The sequence below is a fragment of the Dromiciops gliroides genome, chromosome 6 (assembly GCF_019393635.1).
Source record: "Dromiciops gliroides isolate mDroGli1 chromosome 6, mDroGli1.pri, whole genome shotgun sequence".
NCBI lineage: Eukaryota > Metazoa > Chordata > Mammalia > Microbiotheria > Microbiotheriidae > Dromiciops > Dromiciops gliroides.
The window spans coordinates 169,591,730-169,613,763 of NC_057866.1; the positions used below are offsets into that span (position 1 = coordinate 169,591,730).

At 38.6% G+C, this 22,034-nt stretch overlaps 1 protein-coding gene across 1 annotated transcript in view; it reads right to left on the reverse strand.

Annotated features, from left to right (window-relative positions):
- Positions 1-22,034, reverse strand: part of DCHS2 (dachsous cadherin-related 2) — a 353,317-nt gene that overhangs the window by 47,091 nt on the left and 284,192 nt on the right. Inside the window, exons 11-13 of the mRNA XM_043972284.1 lie at positions 15,632-15,766; positions 15,083-15,292; positions 10,884-11,741 (exon numbers count right to left, since the gene is read on the reverse strand). Of these exons, the coding sequence (XP_043828219.1) occupies positions 10,884-11,741; positions 15,083-15,292; positions 15,632-15,766 (1,203 nt within the window). The remainder of the gene's footprint in view (positions 1-10,883; positions 11,742-15,082; positions 15,293-15,631; positions 15,767-22,034) is intronic.

Consider the following 22,034-nt stretch of genomic DNA (forward strand, 5'->3'; position numbering starts at 1 on the left):
TTGTTCGACCCTCTGGTTGACCTTTTTTACCCTCAACATTCAGTAGTCTATAGGAAAAGCAAAGTAACTAGATTGAAAAAAAAAAAGGAATCAACAAAAGTTGGTTTGGTATGTATGTTATATAACAGACAAAGTCATGGACAATAAAATGGTTGGTCATTAACACCTAAGTGTACTATAAAGATATAGATCTTGTGCTGGAAGGAACCTCAGAAGACATTAAGTCCCATTCTTTCCATTTTACAAATGAGGAAACTGAGGTCTAGAGAGGTCACATGACTTTCCAAGGTCACATTGGTAATTAAGTATCAGAGACAAAATTTTAATGCAAGTCCTCTAACTTTAGAGCCAGTGATCTTTCCACTGTACTTGGTTAAGTTTCCCCTCCATATGAAATGGATACTAGGCCATCACTCATATATCTCACGCTGATTTACAATCCTCGTAACTCGATTGACTGTCTTTTCCTGGAGTTGATTGTCTCTATAAACAAATTACTGTTCCAGACCTCAGTTTAAAGAGGAGTTTTAAGGCAGAAATGCTATTGTTCCTTCATTTTAACACTTAATTTTGTCTCTAACACCTTGGGGGGGGGGAGGACATTTGAAGTTAAGTTCCTTAAAGCCTTGATACTCTGCATAATGTTAATAGGGTTTTCATGGGAAAATGCCAATATTCATAATATTTCCTTTTGACATTGATATTTTTATCTCATCAATATGGGTTCTCTTTCTAATTTTTCCCATCAAAACCAAGCCATGCCTACCCATGCTGGGTAATTCTTCTCCATGTTCTCCCACCAATACTCCCCAGGGAGCTCCTACCTAGGAACCTTTTTTCTAGATCTCTAAACATTATGCGGATACCATACAATGGTAAATGGGTATACAAGGAGACTTGTAGACAGACCATCAGTTATACTTCACTCCCACTATATGACAGGCCCACTTATACTTGTGACAATTTGTGACACTTCAGTACAAAAACAGACTTAAATTTCTCTATTTTCTCCAATATTTCCCTGACTCTCCTTATCCCCAGGGTACTCCATGACTCACAGGTTTCCCACATCAGAATTTATATGTTTTATCTACTTATTTCAAATCCAAAAGTGTTCTATGGGCAAATTACTTTCAGTAACACTGATGTAAGGTGTGAGATTTAACACATAAATGGATGAAAACATTGCTATGCAAAATGTTTCATCAATGGATCCAACTATTTTCTTGTTGTTCAGTCATGGTTTTTTTCAATTGTGTCCAACTCTTCATGACCCCATTTGGGGTTTTCTTGGCAGAGGCACTGGAGTAATTTGCCATTTCCTTCTCCATCTCATTTTACAGATGAGGAAACTGAGGCAAATGAGGTTGAGTAACTTGCACAGAGTCACACAACTAGTAAGTGTCTGAGGCCAGATTTGAAATCAGGGATATGAGTCTTCCTGTCCAGGCCCAGGGCTCTATCTACTGTACTACCTAGCGATCCTAACTGCTTTCTAGTAAAGCTATATTAAGCAATTCTTAACTTTTGGGGGCTTTTGCTAGTTCTCTGATTCCTTTACTTCTGTGACTCTATGATCTCACTGATATGGAGACCCCTGCCCCTTCCAGTACGGAAGACAACTCATCTATACCTTCTCCATTTCTGAGATTTTTGTTCCTTTACTTCTCCATGTCCTCTATAAAGTCCCTATCCATTTCACTGGAGGCTTTTCTCATGGATATTAATTTAACACATTCACTGACCATCTTGGTCAAGAAGGAACCCATCTCCTTTTCTGTCCATCTGTGTCCTTAAAAGTGACCTTTAGGGGCAGCTAGGTGGCACAGTGGATTGAGCACCGGCCCTGGAGTCAGGAGACCTGAGTTCAAATCCGGCCTCAGACACTTAATACTTACTAGCTGTGTGACCCTGGGCAAGTCACTTAACCCCAATTGCCTCACTAAAAAAAAAATTAAAAAAAAAAAAGTGACCTTTAGCCTACCTGCTGCATATCATTACGAACCATTTTTGTGCATATGGTGCTGTCCTTGTCCCTTGGAGAACCTTCTCAGATTATAGCATTTGATTATTTGTAGTCATAAAGAATTATCAAGGGAATATTTGTATTAAAAAGGTCTGCTTTTGTGGTAGGGAGGAATTTGGGTTTGGGGTCATCAAAGGTGCTGAGGAATTTCCCCAATCTAGTCTGTCCTCCTTCTATACAATGGTAAGATAAGCCCATTGTTCATTTGAACTTCCTGCCCCAAATATATATGGATAATGGACTGACTCAATGGACTTTCTATCCAACTACATGTCATAATCTTGGCAATAAGCATTCTTCATCTACTCTGGGTTTTTTTCTTATGTGGACCAGAAGACTGATCTTACTTGGAGAGGCCATGGATTGCACAGAGGAGTCTCTGTAATATTCTGGAACAAGTACAGTGTAATATATAACCCTCCTTTTCCTGGAAGATAACTTTAGATCTAGAATTTATACCTTGGCACTTCCCTCTACCTCCTGGGGGCCTTCCCTCTGAACGTCCATTTAAGGAGAGTACCCAGACCAGCCATCTCTTCATTTCTCAGCAGGCTTTTCCATCATGCCCTTAGTAAGGTATCATCTCTGCACCCCTTCCACCCCTTTTCACTTTTCTTTTATGTGTTTTCTTCCCCATTAAGATATAAGCTTCATGAAGGCAGGGCCCATCTTTCTTTTAATTTGCATTTGTATACCCAACACTTATTATAGTACCTGGGACTTAATATGCAATTAATAAATGTTTATTGATTGACTTACCAAAAACAAGAACATCTGGAACTCTGGTGTCAAACATAAATAGAAACATTTGTGCCACAAATGTGAAAATCATAAATCCATATTATTTATGTTGCATTGCATTTTTATTTATTCTGTTAAACATTTCCCAATTACATCTTAATCTGCTTTGGGAGCTATACTTAGGAGTTTTGCAGGCAGCCCGTGGAATACTTTTGGATTTGAAATGAATTGATAGAACGTATAAATTCTGATGTGGGAACCCTCTGAGTCATGGAGTGCCCTGAGAGTAAAGGACAGGTGGTGAAATATTAGTGAAAATAGAGAAAATGAAGCCTATTTTTGTAATGAAAAAATATTATAAATAGAGGTAAGCCTGTGATATAGTGAGAGCAAAGGATAACTGATGGCCAGTCCACAAGTTTCATTGCTTTCCATATGGTGCAGCCTGAGAATTTGATACCAAACAGAATTTCACTTTTATGAAAACTCTCTCCTCTCATTTGGATTCTGCACAAAACATTCTTCAGAACAGTGGCTAGCACACATCTCCCTGTTTTATGCTTGACTTGGTGCTGGTAATCACTGACTCATTAAGCATAGTTATCTCGAGGGTATCAATTAATCTTTTATAATGTGAGAGGCAGCATGGCATAGTCATTAAGTATACTGTACTTGGAAACAAGATGACCTTGATCCAAATTCTGCCTTAGACATTTATAAGTTTTGTGATGCCTGACCAAGTCACTCAGTCTCGCTCGGTGCCTTGGTTTCTCTATCTGTAAAGTAGAAATAATGATATTTTATTTCTTACATTATGGGATTGTTATATAAAATGAGATAATGTATGTTTAAAAGTGTTTCCAAACCTTAAAGGACTATGAAAATATCATTACCATCATTATTATTATCATCTTGACATGCACATAGGACATAAGTAGTTAGAACAAAAAACTTTTAATGCTATGTTTTGGCCTACTTAACCAAATGCTTGTGAATGGATGGGTATGTAATCAATAAACAATAAACCCAAGATTATGTATTCTCTAAAGCTCTCAGTCAACTATGCAGCATGGAAGATGTGGTCTATTGTAAAGAGTAATTCACAAAAGTCTGCCTTTTTAATAATGATTTTGATGATGCTTATTAAGCCCCTTAAGATTTGTAAAGCTCTCTACATATGCTAATTCATTTGATTCTTATAACATCCCTATAAGGTAGGTACTATTATTATTCCAATTTTATGTATGAGGAAACTGTGGTGAAGTGATTTGCCCAGGATCACCCAGCTAGGTTGTGTCTGAGGCAGAATTTGAACTCTTCCTGACTCCAAGTCCTACCGTCCATCCATTGGTTTATACAAAGCTTATTCTCCTTAATCTTATCAAATTGATAGAGTAAGCTTATGGAACAATTGGTACCAATGTTCTCTTGGTTGCTTGTCTATTTTTTTTTGGTTACACTAGCATCTATGGAAAACTTTTTTTAAAAAAATTATCTTGCAACTTCCTGGGCTTGAAAGCTACCTTCAAAAAAGAAACAAACCAACAAAATGGGAGGCAATGTGGTAGGAGGCTGGCTCTGAAGTCAGGAAGCCTTGGGTCCAAGACCTATCTCCATTATATACGAGTGGCATGGGCCCAGCCAAGCATCTCAACTTTCCAATGCCCCAGGCAGGCTCTCAGACTCTGAGTTACTGATCAGTCAGTGGCTGCTCTGCTTTGGTGAAGGGAGTTTCCATACTGTGAGTTCTCTATACCCATGAAATCACAGGTCAAGTCTAACTTCTTGGGGGCAGCTATGTGGCACAGTGGATAAAGCACTGGCCCTGGATTCAGGAGGACCTGAGTTCAAATCCAGCCTCAAACACTTGACACTTACTGGTCATGTGACCCTGGGCAAGTCACTTAATCCTCACTGCGCCCCCCCACATACACACAAACACACACACACATACAAAGACTAACTCTCCACCCCCCAAAACAACACAGTTTCCTGAGATTTTTTAAATTGGATCAGCTCTGGCAAGACGTTCCCTTCACTATATTTACTTAGGTCCCGTTCCCTTGATAATTTTATCTTCTTGAATATACTTAACTTAAAGCACATTGATTCCTAAAGCATTTAGGAATGGTGATGGATCCAACCTCAAGGGTTATAAATGCATGTAGATCACTATGGATGTGAAATAGAAGATCTGCACACATTTCATACTTTTTTGTGATTTTTTTCCCCAAAAGGTAGAAGTCAAAAAGCAGTTCAGGTAAGAGAAAAGAATTCTGGGAAATCACATTCATCCAGAAAGTCAGCTGGGATATCACTGTTCCTAAGTGATTTGAAAAGTATGATATGAATTTTGAGCGACCCCCAACAAACCGAGGCCCCTAGTCAGGATAATGACTTTTTAAAAAATGGCAGCCAACATTTTAAAACTACAAGTGTTTTTGAGATCTATCATGCTGGTAGTAAAAAGTTCTGGCATATACTGAAGGTCAATGCTATATCCAGAAATGATCAACAGTTCTCCAGCTTTTTGGAACTAAAAAAATTTTTCAAGGAAAAAAAGAAGTCTGATAAAAATTATGTGATAAGATCTGGCAGCTAATTCTGGTTTCATGTGCCAACCACAGCTTTGGCCAGTTTGCGATGTCAGTCAATATTTTATGAAGCTTACCACTCCCTCTTTCACTGGGCTCTAGGAAATACTGTCAACCCAGATGCAGGTTAGTTATATCCCATCAAATTCAATAGCCTTCTTAACGATCACTCTTCTTCATTTCTCATTTTTCTCTTTCCTCTATAATTTGCAGCTTTTAGCCAATTTTTACCTCTCAACTTAGACTTTAATGCCCTTTGCATATGTCATATTTATGCTTCAAGGAAACATTCCAGGCCACTGCTTTGTATGCCTTGTAATATATACCTACATTCACATTTATGGATGCCATATGCTTGTATCACTTCCAGAACTATTTCAAAGTTTCCTTACGTGTAAAATTTAATAAAAAGGATTTGGGGAGTGTTTTATTCCTTTGGGGGTAAAAGGAAAAAAAGAGAAATATCAAACTGAATGGAATTAAGTAGATCTGAAAATAAGTGGACTGGGGGGGGTCAGTACTCATTGGGGTCAAAGGTCAAAAGCAGCAGATAGCAGCAATGAGAGCTTTTGCTTCAATTATCCATCAACTTCCCTGCCTTAATCTTAGACTGAAGGGACCACCTCCAGAGGCAAGAAGGTAATTTGGTCTTAACTGTCTTCTATCCTTAACATTTCATCTGCAACCAAATTGCTCTTAACTGTACTGATTAATCCCAACTGTGATAGCTAGAAGAGGATGGTGAGTGGGGAGAACAGGCAGACTACAGATTGGTTGTGATATTGCCTGAGTGATAGAAAATCAGGTGAAATCAAACATGGCAGTAATGATACTCTTGTAATGATCTACTGTTAGGGGTTCTGACTTGTCATATATAGGTGAGTCATAGATACCTAATAGCAATGCTATACACTTAAGAGTAATGAGAGCAAGAACTTATTTTGTCCACAGAATTGGAGTCAGAAGGGAATTTAGCAACTAGCTATACTCACCTATTCTTGAAAAAGTACTGCCACTACAATATATCCAATAAGCTGCTCCCCAATCTCTGTTTGAAGATAACCAATGGGGAAACAGACACAGCTTCTGTAGAAAGACTATGAATTTGCTGAGATTGAAGAGTGGAACAAAAAAGATTACAACCACATGAACTCAACCAATAAATAATATGTATTAAAGCATCATAAAATCTGTTATTCAGATTTGGATGGAGGGATGGAGGGGGATCAACTGCTTGCCACCAGAAATTATAGAAAGGTTGTCCTTAAGGAGCTCAGGTGGAATGGACTATTGATCAATATAGATTATTCAGCAAAGTGATTTAAAAAAAAAACACCTGTATGACATATCCCTTCAGGTTGCAAAAAATGTAGAATCCACAGGATACCTTTAAGGACATGGTAAATTTGTTAGGATTACACAGCAGAAGCCAGTTACCCTTCATAAACTAGCAGGCGGTAAATCTCCATACTACATGCAAGCCCTAAAATGTCTTTAAGAATTCAGCAAAAAAGTTGTATTGAAAATGGAGCCACATTAGAGACACACCACATCTTCCCTTATATGACACTGACTTGTGAAATTTAAAAATGTTATTTATAGATATCACATACTGAGTACTCACAATCCCCAGATTAAATGGAATAAAAAACTTTCAAAGAACAGACACCTGGCAGAAAAAAATTAAAAACATGTGGGAACAGGACAAGGTACATGTGAGGATTCCTGTTGTTCTGCCTGCTACTGGAATTGTCAGAAAGATGGTTTCAGTGAGTCTACAAAAGGTGACCTTACCTACCTCCCAATCCTTTTTTTGTTGTTCAATCATTTCAGTCATGTCTGATTATTTGTGACCCCATTTGGGGTTCTCTTGGCAGAGATACTGTGGTTTGCCAATTCCTTCTCCAGATCATTTTATAGATGAGGAAGTAAGGCAAACAGGGTCAAGTGACTTGCCCAGGGTCACACAGCTAGTAAGTGCCTGAGGACAAATTTGATCTCGGGAAGAATAGTCTTCCTAATTTTAGGCCCAGCACTCTATCCATTTCATTGCCTACCTGTCTTCTCAATCCACTTACTTGGCCACAAAAAGCAGTCATTTTATCTACCTGCACAAGAGTCTTCAGAATATTCAACTTAAAAGAATATTGTGGGGGGCGGCTAGGTGGTGCAGTGGATAAAGCACCAGCCCTGGATTCAGGAGTACCTGAGTTCAAATTTGGCCTCAGACACTTGATACTTACTAGTTGTGTGACCCTGGGCAAGTCACTTAATCCCCATTGCCCCGCAAAAAAAAAAATATTAGGGGGCAGCCAGGTAGCACAGTAGATAAAGTGATGGCCCTTGATTCAGGAGGACCTGAGTTCAAATCCAACCTCAGACACTTGACACTCACTAGCTGTGTGACCCTGGGCAAGTCATTTAACCCTCATTGCCCTGCAAAAAACAAACGATTTAAAAAAAGAATATTAGGACAGTGACTTGTTCTCACACTGTGTCTATCTGAACCCTATCAAAAAAAAAAGACAAGAAAAATGTTTTAATTGCATCTATAGATGAGGAGCTCATATCCCAAAGCTTTCACTCAATTACAAAAATCAATTATTTTATCTACCTGAGCAACGGCATATGAGATATCAAACATAGTAACAGTAGTAAAATAGTAACTTGTCTTAGGATCATTTCTACCCAAACTCCATCAGACATCAAGATGAGAAAGATGAAAAAATGATAATAGCAACATCAATAATCAGAGGATTGAGAACAAAATTCCTGGATGAGGTAAAGTCAGGAAGAGCTGGCTTCCAATACTGCTTCTGCCACACACTGACCATGGGATTCTGGACAAGTCTCTTGGTGCCCCAAATTTTGTGAAGTGACAAGATCTTATACCCTCAACCAAATTCTCATAAGGCTGCCATCATCAACTCCCCAGGAAGATATCTTGTATAAGTATCTGGAACCTTGTGGGATAGGATGTGTGTGTGTATACACATTCATATTTATATATACACATATATGTATATATATGCACACATATCCACATACATATATGTATATATGTGTATGTATATTTAAACACACATATACATATACATCCACATAAATGTGTGTCTTGTTACATTGTATTACTAGCCCTTAACACAGTCCCTAGCACATAGCACTTAAATTCTTGCTTGCTTGCTTGCTCAATTGACTAATAACTAAAGAGAAAGCCTCTAGTGAAAAAAGATACAAATTATTTAATTTCATGCTTTCCCAATATGTCATACAAGTTGATAAGGATGGAACATGCCAGAGACATCAGTGTTACTAAGAGAACTTAAAGTCTATCTGAGCTTAGTACTTGAAGAGTAGGCCCTGAAAAGTATCAGCCTTTGATGATATCCAGACATCCAGTGAACTATTAGCCAGAAATCTACAGATGCTAAGGTTTCCGAGAAACACAAATGCCAGTACAAAAAACATCAGAAAATATCAGAAGCAGAAGATAAGTGTGTGATTCCAAGCAGAAAAAAAAATTTGGAACACGAAGACTCAAAATTAGGCTTTACAAGCAATATTCAATTCAACTAAAGAAACATTTACGCAAAAGGCATTGTACTAGCTTTTGTTGTTGTTGCTGCTGTTTGTCCTTCGTTCTTGAAGAGGACATTGGGGAGGTGACGTTATGACTTGCAGTGAACTGGATTTAAGTGAGGGAGGGCTCTGCAAAGTCACCAGCCTCACTCCCATCCTGAGCCATCTGGATCCAGTTCATCAGGAGGACTGGAAATGGCCCTGGATGCAGTGGAAGACCTGAGTCTTTTAAGCTAAGGTTTTTCACAGTCCTCAGTTTGTCTGAGGCAACACCCATTCAGTGATTAAGGCTAGATAAGAAAGGAAGCAAAGAAAGACCTCTTTTATATAATAAAAAATAGATTAAAGGGGTTTGGGGGAGAGCAGCTAGGGGTTTCTGACCAAAAGAGATACAATTGCTATTTAGGCCACTGATCCATTAAGAAGCCAATCAATGAGGGCCTGAGTTATTTAAGTTTAAGGAGTGGTCCTTAGAAGACATCTTACAGGTAAACCTCAAGAAATCTTGTGAGATTTCTGCAGATAAATTTGTATTACTTTGGGCAAAGTGCCTGCAGGTAAGGCTATGCTACCCTATACTGAAAGAGGGAAAGAATAGGAAGGAAGGAAGGAAGGAAGGAAGGAAGGAAGGAAGGAAGGAAGGAAGGAAGGAAGGAAGGAAGGAAGGAAGGAAGGAAGGAAGGAAGGAAGGAAGGAAGGAAGGAAGGAAGGAAGGAAGGAAGGAAGGAAGGAAGGAAGGAAGGAAGGAAGGAAGGAAGGAAGGAAAAAAAGCTGCATTGCCCAACTGGAGCTGGCCAGTTGGGTCCACAGTAGGATAGCTGTTACTAGTGGAATCTAGGTGGTACAGTGGATACAATAACAGCCCTGGAGTCAGGAGGACCTGAGTTCAAATCCAACCTTAGATACTTAATATATATGTTATCTTGGCCTAGTCATTTAACTCTGATTGCCTCAAGGAAAGAAAAAAAAACTAGCTTTTAGAGATGCAAGATTACCTAAAGAATGGAAGCCTTAGAGCTGAGTAGAGCCAGGCAGGAAAGCTTGCTGAAGACACCTGGTCTTATCTTTGATATGAAAACAGGGCAGCAGGGTTTTGTTTGATTTTGAAGGGGGGGTGGACTGGGGTCTTGATATGTATTTCATTTGTGCAGGGAACTCCTGGGGAGGAAAATCCCTTTTTTATCAATAATTATCTTTAACTGTTTAGCAACTTGAAAGTCTTAGAGAGTAACTTGGGGAGGGGGGACTAAGAGGTGAAATGACTTACCCAGGGACACATGACAGTATGTGTCAGAGCATATACTTAAACCCACATCTTTCTGACTCTGAGGAAAGCTCTCTATCCACTCTACCACATGGCAGTCCTGAAGCAAGGCAATGTTTTTCTTTTTTAAAAAGTATATTTTATTTCCCCCCCCAATTACATGTTAAAACAATTTTTAAACATTTTTTAAAAATTTTGATTCCAAATTCTATTCCTCTCTCCTTCCTTCCCCACCCCCCTCCCCAAGATGGTAAGCAAGCTGATATAGTTTATACATGTAGGGCAATGTATTTTCAACATTATCACGGTGGTAAAAAGTGTTAGTGGCAATGCTTTGAGGCATACATTGATTCCTGTCTTGCAGGTTCTGAGATTCAAGAAACAGCTGGAAGTTAAAGGTGCCCTAGATTTGTGTGAGTTTCTACAGCTAACTTGACATTTTATATTTCTATTTTTAATTTATTTCAACCTAGGTTTCTTTTTCTATATAAAAATGGGAAAAATGGCTGACATTTTGCTTTATGCTTTGCTGGAAATAAACTCACAGAACAAGCCCCAGTGTAAATGAAAGTAAGAACTGATCAATGAATCCACAAGATTGACCCACTTTTGCAACAAATGCATTTAAGCAGCTTGTCAATAAATGTAGAGCACATAAAAAATAGGACCAAACACTCACCAGTTTCACAGTTTTCAGTTACAGTTGATGTATATAATTGCTGACTAAAGGAAAATCTTTCATCTTTTTCCTGCATGTGGATGACCAAAAGACCAACAGCTGTCCTGGTGGGGATCCCCTGATCCATAGCCTTTACCTGCAGCCAGACAGGGAAGTGTTCAGAGGACAGCTGTGTTTGAAGTCGAACCTCTCCCGAGTGTTCATCAATATGAAACATAGACTGGGTCTCAGCAAAATGAAAAACCACAACTCCATTGAGCCCCAGGTCTGAGTCATAGCTAATTAGTGTGGCAATGGTCTGGTTCACAGACATTTGTGAAGAGACAAAGACGTCCAAAGGGTTCTGTCCAAAAACAGGACTGTTGTCATTGACATCATCGACATTCACTGTCACATCAACTATGGTTCTCCTTGGACTTTGGACATTACAGTCACTGGCCACAGCCCTAAACACATACTGGGACCTTGTCTCCCGGTCAAGGCCTTGGGTGAGTCTCAATGTACCTGTCATTCTGTCAATGGTAAAGAGACCCAGAGCATCATTGGTTAGGAAGTATTCAACCTGCCCATTTAGGCCACTGTCTTCATCCACAGCAGAGAGCTCTAGGATTACGGAACCCACTTCGAGGTCTTCTTTCACACAGGCTTGGTAGTGGGATGTAGGGAAGGTAGGGCTGTGGTCATTCTCATCCAAGACAGTCACTTTTAACTCTGTTATGGAGCTTCTACTTGGGTTACCCAAATCATACCCCTCAATAATGAGGGTGAAATTACTGATGTGCTCCTTGTCTAAGCTACAAGTTGTGGAGAGCTCTCCGGAAGTTGTATCAATAGTGAACTGCTGCTCATTGTTTCCTCCTATAAAAGCAAAAGGAATGAAAAGGTGAGAGTATACCAAATGACAAATATCTTAAGAGAAGATGGCTTTCCTAGCCTGCCAATCAAAAGAAAAAATAGTCATTAATAATCCACTTGCTTACAAAATGATTTATGGTCACTTAATTTTAAATACCACAGTCTAGTGCTTTCGTAGACTTTTTCCCCATTCGTAATGAAAATCTGAGCAATAGGGAGTAGAGATAGTATGCACCCAAAATTATAGAACTATTATTTCAACAAATGAACATCATAGGAAATGTCTAGTTTCCACATTGGTAAACTTTATTTTAACTTCACTACTGCAATAAATGATACTTTGTCCTCCTTGGTAGGAAATGAAGAACGAAAAGAAGTAAATAATGCTTACCTTGTTTTCGAATTTGACTAATACCATGGGGACAAGTCAGGGAAAAAAGGAGGCAGAACTTTCATCTTGGTCTGGATTTCTGATAAATGGGTGGAGAGAATTCTTGATATGGAAAACTTCTCTGATATACATTAGCAATCCATCTGCATTTATTATAGTCTTAGAGAGTAGCATGGGGCCCTGGGAGATTCAGTGGCCTTGCTTAATGTCAAACAGATTTGAATGCAGCTTAGCCCATCTCCATGGCTAGCCTTTTACTGACCAGACCACAAGGTAGGACACCAAGGCATAATGTTTTGGGATAAGTTAAAAAAGAGTAAATTTGCTTATTGGATAAGAAAAGGTATTTAACTGGCCTGCTATCCACATTCTGGAATGGTAGGGACTGGGAAGAACCATCAAGTTGGAGGGCATGGAACACAAATTCAAGAGACATATTGGAGTTAGTGAGCTGGAGTGGCACCAGTTAAAATAGTAGTAGATGAGGGTAGAAGATAATTAAGAGAATACAGAATTTGTGGGGAGAAGATACCTTATTTCAAAGATATCTGTTTTATCGTGCTATAAGAATGATGAGCAGGCAGATTTCAGAAAAACCTGGAAAGACTTACATGAACTGATGCAAAGCAAGGTAAGCAGAACAAGGACATTGTACAAAATAATAGTAACATTGTATGACAAATGACTTAGCTATTCCCAGCAATACAATGATCCCAGACAATTTCAAGGTTCTCATGAGGAAAAATGGCTATTCATATGCAGAGAAAGGACTGATTGAGTCTGAATGCAAATCAAAACATACTATTTTCACTTTTTTTGCATTATTTTTTTCTTTCGGTGTGTTTCTTTTCTTTTACAGCATCATTAATATGGAAATGTTTTATATGATTGCACATATGTTAACTATATCAAATTGCTTGCCATATTAGAGAGGGAGGAGGTGAGGGAGGGAGAAAATTTGGAACTCAAAAATTTTAAATAAATATTAAAATTTATATTTAATTAGAAAAAATAAACTACTATATTAAAAAGAAAGAAAGCAGGGACTATTTTTGCTTTTCTCTGCATTCCCAGCTCTTAGAGTAGTATCTAGCATATGGTAAGCACTAAATAAATGCTTGTTAACTGACAAATTTTAGAAATCAGACCTTTATCAGAAATATTGGCTGTAAAGATTATTTCCCAGTTTTCTGCTTTCCTTCTAATCTTGGTTACATTCGTTTTGTTCATACAAAAACTGTTTTAATTTAATACAATCAAAATGATCCATTTTTCATTTCATAATGTTGTCTATCTTTGGTCATAAATTCTTAGAGATGAAATCTTTTTTAAGATCATCTCCCCTAATTGGTATCCTTATTATCCATTATCAAGCAATATGAGATACCTCCTGGCCAAAGTAAGAGGTATGTCACAAAAGAGGTCATGGGAATCACTGATTTGGAGTAGCAAAGGATCTTAGACAGTTAAATAAACAAACCCTTCACTTTACAAATGAGGATGTTAATTGGCTAGCCCAGGGTCACACCAGTTAGCAAGAGGATTAGTTAGAATTTGAACTCAGGCCCTTTAATTCCAAATTCACCAATCCTTCCACTGAACCAAGAGCATAACAAATGTCACTAATTCCATTAGTGCTGTGTAGATTATATTGTTTTGGCATGTTACTCCAGTGACTGTGTAACATAATAATAAAGAAGACAATTAGGACTTGAAGCTATCAGCAAAAGCTGTAATTAAAAAGAACAAAGGAGAGGGATATTCAAATGCAAGAAGGCAGAACTCCTAATTCTACCCCTAACTAGCTATACAAGCTTCTCTGGATCTCAACTTTTTGTTTCATCTGGAAAAAGAAGTGCCTAGTCTATCTTTTTATCTCTAAGGTCCCCAACATCTCTAATACTGAATGAAAAATCTATGTAAGTCTATGAATGTTTATTAGTTGAGTTGAAATTTTTTAAAAGAAAATGGGTGGTTTTTATTACAAAGAACTTGGCTTGGTCACAGAATTTCTAGCGGGCAGGTAATTATTAATTACAGGTACTCCTCCCATTAGTTATTCTCAAACTCAGCTTTAGATTTTGTCATTATAACACCCTCGTAACACTTTTATGTCCCACCCAAAAGGGGATACTATAAATAGTATTTTCTAGATGCTGAGTATCTACTCTTTATTCCACACGTTTTGCTGGATAATTGAGAGCAGAACTACAATGAAAAGAAAAGTATTAACAAACTCACAAATGTTACCTCTTGCTAACTTCACATTAACTCAATCAAGGGCCCTTATCTCAGTCCCAAAGCCAGCACAATGAATAAAGCACTAAGCCAAAAGATCAGAGTCTTCTGGCCTCAGACACTTGTAGATATTAAGTGTGACCCTGGGTCACTTCTCTGTGCCTTTGTTTTCTCAATCAAATGGGATAATAATTATATAAAGTTCTTTAAGCACAAGAACCAACACATAGTAGGTACTATATAAATGTTATTCTCTTCCTCCCCAAAGGCCAAAATTATTTTACAAGTAGCAATTCCTTAAGAGCATAGCATGTGGGTAATGATTGTGTAAGTCTGTGCAGAACATTGGTGTAGTACATTGGTTGCCAATTCTAGGAATCCACACCTTCTGAGGAAGACCTGAACCAATGAAGCCTTAGTCAAAATAATAAAACAACAGAATACAGAAAAGACAAACTTGGAAAAACAACTATCCTATCCGTATTTTGGTTCAAGGCCGATTAGTCAAAAGTCCTGGGAAAGTTGGAGACCAATTTCAAAGTAGGAAGGGGTGGGGGGGAAATGCTAACACCAAAAGAGCTTAAACTGGACAGTGATGGTTCCATTTTGTGACAAATTTATATGGACATTATCCTACAGACTCCATAAGAGATCATCATAAGTCACTGGGACTAGGTCCATCTTGGGGGACATTCTGCAGAAGTCTATCACTTACCAATTATGCGATACCGCACGGCTCCATTGTTGTCAGTATCCATGTCCACAGCTAACACAGTATAGATGACCTCAGGCTCTTGGTTCTCTGGAACTTGGATTTCAGGGTTGTGGATAATAAACTTGGGAGCATGGTCATTTTCATCTTTCACACTGCAAATAACAGTCGTGGTGCTGGATAATGGAGGGATTCCCTGGTCTTTCACCAGTACTGATAGGAGATAGAAAAAGGGAAGTTTCACATTAGTGAGCTACCGGTTTTAACTGAGACCTACCCTGTGCCCTTGACAAATTATTAGGGGAAAGAGAAATGAGAAGCTTCGCAAAGCTTGTTGGGATTTATTGATGAAACTATCTAAACTTGACTGGCTTTTGTAAAAACAGCTGATGGTGAACCAAAGGGCATGGAAGGTATACTGAGTCCTTCAACAACAGTCTTAAGAAGAAATTGGTGACACCCATAATAACGCTGGAGGAGGGGGTAAATAACAAGACTATTGAATTAAACACACATGCCTAACTGAATATTTCAGGAATTTGGATGTGTTACCTCTAAGGGTGAAGAACTCCTGGGTCTCTCTGTCCAGTGCAGCTGCTGTTACCACCTCTCCAGTGCTGGAATCGATCTTAAAAAGTCCAGATATGGTGGTTGGCATGATTTCAAATTGCAGTTGGGAGTTGATTCCTTAAAAAATAATTTTGTTTGGTTGGTTTCAGGAAGAAAAAGAAGAAAGAAAACCACATAAGTTATCTCTTTGGAATTCATTATTCCACTTTCCCATCCTTTTCCCCATGAACATTTCTTAGAAGACAGATGTTGAAGAGAAAACAAACAAGAATTCTAGGCAACTTTTAAATAAGGTGAGAAAACTGTTAGTGTAGATCTTTGCCAAAGAAAAGACTCATGGGATGAAATATTTGGTTTTTCAAAAGCCTCTTGAGATTTTCCCACAGTGAATGTTTAAGATTTTTTCCCTCTCATAAAAAGTGTCTTATGAGTTTGCACTCTACAGTGTATTCCTAATTACTCCATGGAACACCCCTGATTGTGATTTAATGAGACAATAGGAACCTTGCTGGGGAGGCTGTGATTCTCCATGCTGTTCCTGAACTTGGGTGCATGTGCTAAGTAACAACACCCTGTGTCCTTTCAAGAATCAGGAGGTTTGCACATGGCACCACTAATATGTGTTTGTGTGTGTGTGTGTGTTTGTGCATACACACGATGTGCTTAGCCTTCTACCTCCTGTGTAGGGTAAGAAATCTGGTTCCACAGTCTTACCCATTACTGATCCAAAATAATTTTTCCCATATTTTTTGGTGGTTTCAGTACTCCCTTGAGAGGCGTATAACATCATTTCCATCACTGGTTATAGAGTAAGATCATTCACACCATTAACTTTAATGAATTTAATCCTACATCATACACAAAGGGTAGCAGGCATTCATCTCATACCATTGCATGAGTTTTATTTGCAGCTCGCACACGTTCCATTCAATCACTTTTCTGTGTTCCCCTCTTAACAAACAATCAGCCTTTAAGTGTGACCCAAGACTCAGGCCATGCACCTGGAACTGATGTTAGACCTTAATCAAAGGCTGGAAGAACTTGGGGGGAGGGGAAGGGGTGGACCTTCCCAATAAAATTTTAATTGCAAATCTCCACCTCATCTGTGGTAAATCATCTTTATATAATACATCATATTTTAAAATAAGGCTTGAACCTACTATGGTCAAACATATAGAGCAATTGTCTTGGAGTTGGAAAGTATGGGTTCTAATCCCAGCTTTTTCATTTCATAGGCTCAGGCTTTTAAAGAAAACACAGAAATATGTCATATATAATATGCATACATACATATATACATATAACATATATTGTTCCTACCTTAGAAAGACATTATGAATAATAAAAGAAGTAATAATAGTGAATTGCATTTCTATAACTGTGTTTAAAATTGCATTGTATATCATTTGATTTTCAAAACAACTGTGAAGTAAATAATATAAGAATGAGAGGCAGTATAATGTAGAAGAAAAGGAGCTTATATTTTAGAGTCAGAACACCTGGGTTCAAGTTTCACTCTGATATTGACTTAATTATGTTACCCTGAGTAAGTCACTTAGCATATATTTAGAACTGAATGGGTCTTTAGGCTTAATATAACCTCCTTATTTTGCAGAAGGAAATGTCAGTCAGTCAATAAACATTTATTAAGCACTTACTTTGTGTTAGGCACAGCTCTAAGCACTGGGCATACAAATACATAAATGAAAAACAATGCTTGCCCTCAGGAAGCTTAAGGAGATAAAACACAAAAGGAAGGTGGAAAAGAAGGAGTTGGGGAGAACATACCCAACTCAAGATAGAGAGGTCCATTAGTTGAGCAGGAAATGAGGAGATGGTTGGTCTGGGCACTCTCCTTAAAATGCAGCTTTGGGAAGAACCTCTTTGCTCTGCCCTCCAATCACATGTGAATTAGTCATTTATTTCACTGTTATTCCCATTTTATAGGTAAGAAAAATAAGGTTCAATTGAGTAACTTGCCCAACATACATAATTAGTAGGTGGAAGAGAATGGCCTCAAACTAGGGTTTTCTGACTCTAAAACCACTTTACTATAGGGTATCTCCAGCCCTCTTGACTTTTATCTTGCCACTAGACTTTGATGACTCTGGAAGAGAGAGTTAGGCTGATGGACATTGTGCAACTCTGCCTCACTTAAATCCAATTTACACACTAGTCAAGACATCGCCCCCTGATGTCACTGGTCATATTCAGAAATGAAGGACAAACAACTTCAGAGCATTTATACTGCCCTACACACCGTGCTGTGATTATCTCAAAAGAAAGATACCATAGAAATACAAAGTGGGATCACTGATACAAACTCTAGTAACATCATCCACCTGTTGTAGTATTGGGGGTGCTGCTGCTACTTCTGGACAAAGCAGAAGTATTGAGAGTTGGCATTTACACAGCACATATCCCGCTTTACAAAGTGCTTCACACAAATGACCTCACTTGTTTCTCACAAGAATTCTGTGAGGCAGATACCCTGGAGAAATCAGAACTGAAAGAGTCTGTGACAAATGCACAATTTCACAGCTACTGACCAAGCTGAGGCTTGAGCCTAGGTTTTCTTAATTTAATTTTGAATTTTTTTTGGGGGGGGGTGCAATGAGGGTTAAGTGACTTGCCTAGGGTCATGTGTCTGAGTTTGGATTTGAACTCAGGTCCTCCTAAATTCAGGACCAGTGCTTTATCCACTGTGCCACCTAGTTGCCCCTTGCCTAGGTTTTCTTAACACCAAGACTCTCGTTTTTTTCCTTGACATTGGTAAGAAATAATTTAACCACATATAAGATTTCCTAAGGGAAGAAAATGTTTTCCATTTCACCATTTGACATAATTATTACTTTTGGGGTGGGGGAGGAAAAAGGTGGTACTAGACCTGTTAATTCATATAAGAAAAGGTTTTTTTGTGTTGTTTTCCACTGTTTTTATTTACTTATATATTTTTAAATATTTCCGAATTACATTACATTTCAATCTGATTCTGGTGGAGGTCCACGTTTGACACCCTATTAAAAACTCTTTAGCATTGCAAATCATATCTTTTGTTTTTATATCACCGTAATTTCTCATTCTACTTTCCCTCCCACACATGTACACATAAATGCCCGAGTAATCCCTTATAACAAAGAATCAAAAAGAGAGGAAAAAACAGTTCATAGGAACTGACAAATTCAGCCAAATATAAACCAGGTCTGGCATTATATACATAACAGTTTTTAATAGACTCAGATACTCATTCTTTCCTATTCTGTTTTTATCTCCACTTTTCTATAACATGTTTACCCTAGAAAAGCCTTTTTTTAAATAGCAAGGAATAGAAAATAGATTCCAAGATGTTAACTTTAAAAAATACGTAAGACAGACAAACTTCACATCCTCATCAACACTTCAGACTTCTGCTCTTTCAGGATTTCCAAGTCAGTCACTCAACCTCCAAACCATACATACATCACAAAGCTATAAAATACGGTTCTCTCTTCCACATCTCAGCGGGGAGGAGAGTGGGTTAGGGGCATGGTGCCCCCGCAATCCAGGAAATCCATGTAAAAATCTTCAGCCCTCCCTTCATACCAGAGAAGTCTGAATTTTTTTCTTTATCTTTTATGGGGTGTTTATAGTACTAAAAGATAAAATATGTTGATATTATACAGTACTATACATATATTTTGTGCATATCTGAGTTTCTAATTTTTTTCTGTCATCTGTGGCTTCCACAAAACTCCCCCCAAATTCCCATTTAATTTCTTATGCTGACCCACAATATATCAAATCCTTGATGGGGAAAGTTGCGATGTGGAAGGGATAACTGTATATTTCTCACCCATCTTCTCTTCCTAAATAATCTCTTCTCTGTGTGTGTGGTTTTTTTTTACACTTTTCTCTTTGTTCTCCTACCTCTTTGAATGTCCCTTCTTAGTCTCTTTGGATGGTTCATCATCTATGTCACAGTTAATAATAGGTGGATGTACCCCAACACTCTGTCCTGGGCTATTTTCCTCCACACTCTTATTTGGTGATCTATTCAGCTCCCATGGAACCAATTATCACCCCTAATGTAAAAGACTCCCACATCTATCTATGTCAGCCTGACTATCTATCTATCTATCTATCTATCTATCTATCTATCTATCTATCTATCTATCTATCTATCTGTCTGTCTGTCTGTCTGTCTGTCTGTCTGTTTGTCTATCATCTATCCAGTTTCATTCCCAAATGTCTGGTATTGCCAAATCCCTTTGAAGACCTCAAACTTGACATGTAGAAAACTGAACTCACTATCTTTCCCACTCATCCAGACACCACGCCTAACCCTCTTCCAAACTTCTCTCAGGATTGCTACTATGGTGTGATACTTGCCTCTCACTTTCATTTGGCCCATACATCCAGGTAGTTGCCAAGCCTTGTCATCTCTACAACCCCTTTTGGATATATCCCATCCACGACTTTAACAAAACCAGCACTTTTTTTCAGGCCCTTATTAGTTGTAGCTCGGAATATTGCAATGCCTTCCTACCTAGTCCCCCTGCCTCAAGCTTCTCCTCACTCCAATGCATCCTTCAGATAACTGCCAAAGTAATTTCCCTAATGTCTAAGTCTGATTGTGTCATTTCCCTACTCAAGAAGCTCCAGGAATGTCCTATTATCTCTGTAATCAAATATAAACTACTCTGTATGGCACTTAAAGATCTTCACAACTCTGTCCCTCTTATTTTTCTAGAACTCTTACACATTATTCCTCTTCATGCACCAGATTGGCTTTTCTTATTGTTCCTTCCCCAAACCCTGCCCTGCCAAAGACATTCTCAATCTTCCATACTCACACCTTTGTATCAGCCGTCTCCCATCCATGCAATACATTCCCTCCTAACCTCCACTCCCCTTGGAATTCTTGATTTCTTTCAAGACTACACAAAACCTTTCCTGATTCTACCCCTGTTAGTGATCTCACTCCCCAAACTGCCATGTATGTCTGTCGTGTATTCTGTTAGAAGGTTTTATTTGAAGATTTTTCCTTACCCCTCTAGAATATCTGGTTACTGAAGGCAAGGATAGTTCCACTCTTTTTTTTGGGGGGGGGGGGCGGTATATCTTCAGTACTTAGAACAGCACCTGAAAGTAGGTGCTTAATCAACTGATTTGGGGCAGTTAGGTGGCAAAATGGATAGAGCACTGGCCCTGGAGGCAGAAGGACCTGAGTTCAAATTTCACCTCAGAAACTTACTAGCTGTGTGACCCTGGGCAAGTCACTTTACCCCAATTGCCTTAAACATTCAGGGTCATCCCCAGTCGTCCTGGTGTATATCTTCCACTGGACCCAGATGGCTCTGGAGGAGGGAGTGAGGTTGGTGACCTTGAACAGCCCTCCTCACTTAAATCCAATTCACTAGAAAGTCATGACATCACCCTGATGTCATGGTCCTCTTAGAGAAGGAAGGACAGACAACAACAATCAACTTATCAATTGACTGAAAAATCTGAACTGATGAATAAATCCAGTTTGAGAAACCTGTACACACCTCCCTTGGTGGGGACTTTTCAATTGAACGTTAATATTCCACTTTAGCAAAGGTCTTTTTGTTTATTTTTAGTTTGTTTTAAAATTCCTAGTTATCCTTTTTAGTTTTACTTGGTGTTTTTTGTTTGTTTGTTTTATCCCCAGCTCTGCCATTTTCATCATGTTAAACAAAAATTCTCTTTTCTAGAATGGAGACACATTGGCAGACACAATTTGAAGCCCCAACAGCCTTTCTTCCACTCCACCCCGCCCTACCCCCAGCCCCATCACTGCTATCATCTCCTTCCAAAAGCATCACATTGTTCTTCATAGACCAGTACTCCCCCTCCCTCCTTTGAGGGAGGCAGAATCATCTTCTAAGTTCTCATTGCTTTTTCTTAGGACCATAAAAATAGTAGCCATTAGAAAGACCACACATCCTGTTGGTGGGAGCCCTGTATAATTACTGCCTGGGAACCTGGCACCAGAAATGGTTTGATCAGTGTGGGATTGTATTTCTAATTTCTAACTTCCAAAATACTCTGCATGTTCACTCTCTTTTTTGTTCTTTATTTGGATTCCACAGTTTCTTCAAATTATTCCTTCCTTCCCAATGCAAATATCAAGAATTGTCACTGGTACAGGTTCCACTTGGTCCTCTTAACTTATCCCCCCACACACACACACACACACTTACAACTTTCCAAATCTCATGAGAACTGCCATTTTTGTTTCCTTGACTATTGCTTTAGTTTCTCCAGGCACACTCTTTATTGACTTTTAAAATATATGGTCCCTTTGGATAGTACTAGTCCAATGTCTTCTGCATTTGCTTGTTCACAAGGGCTCAGTTTGCATTTCACTGCACCCATTTTCATC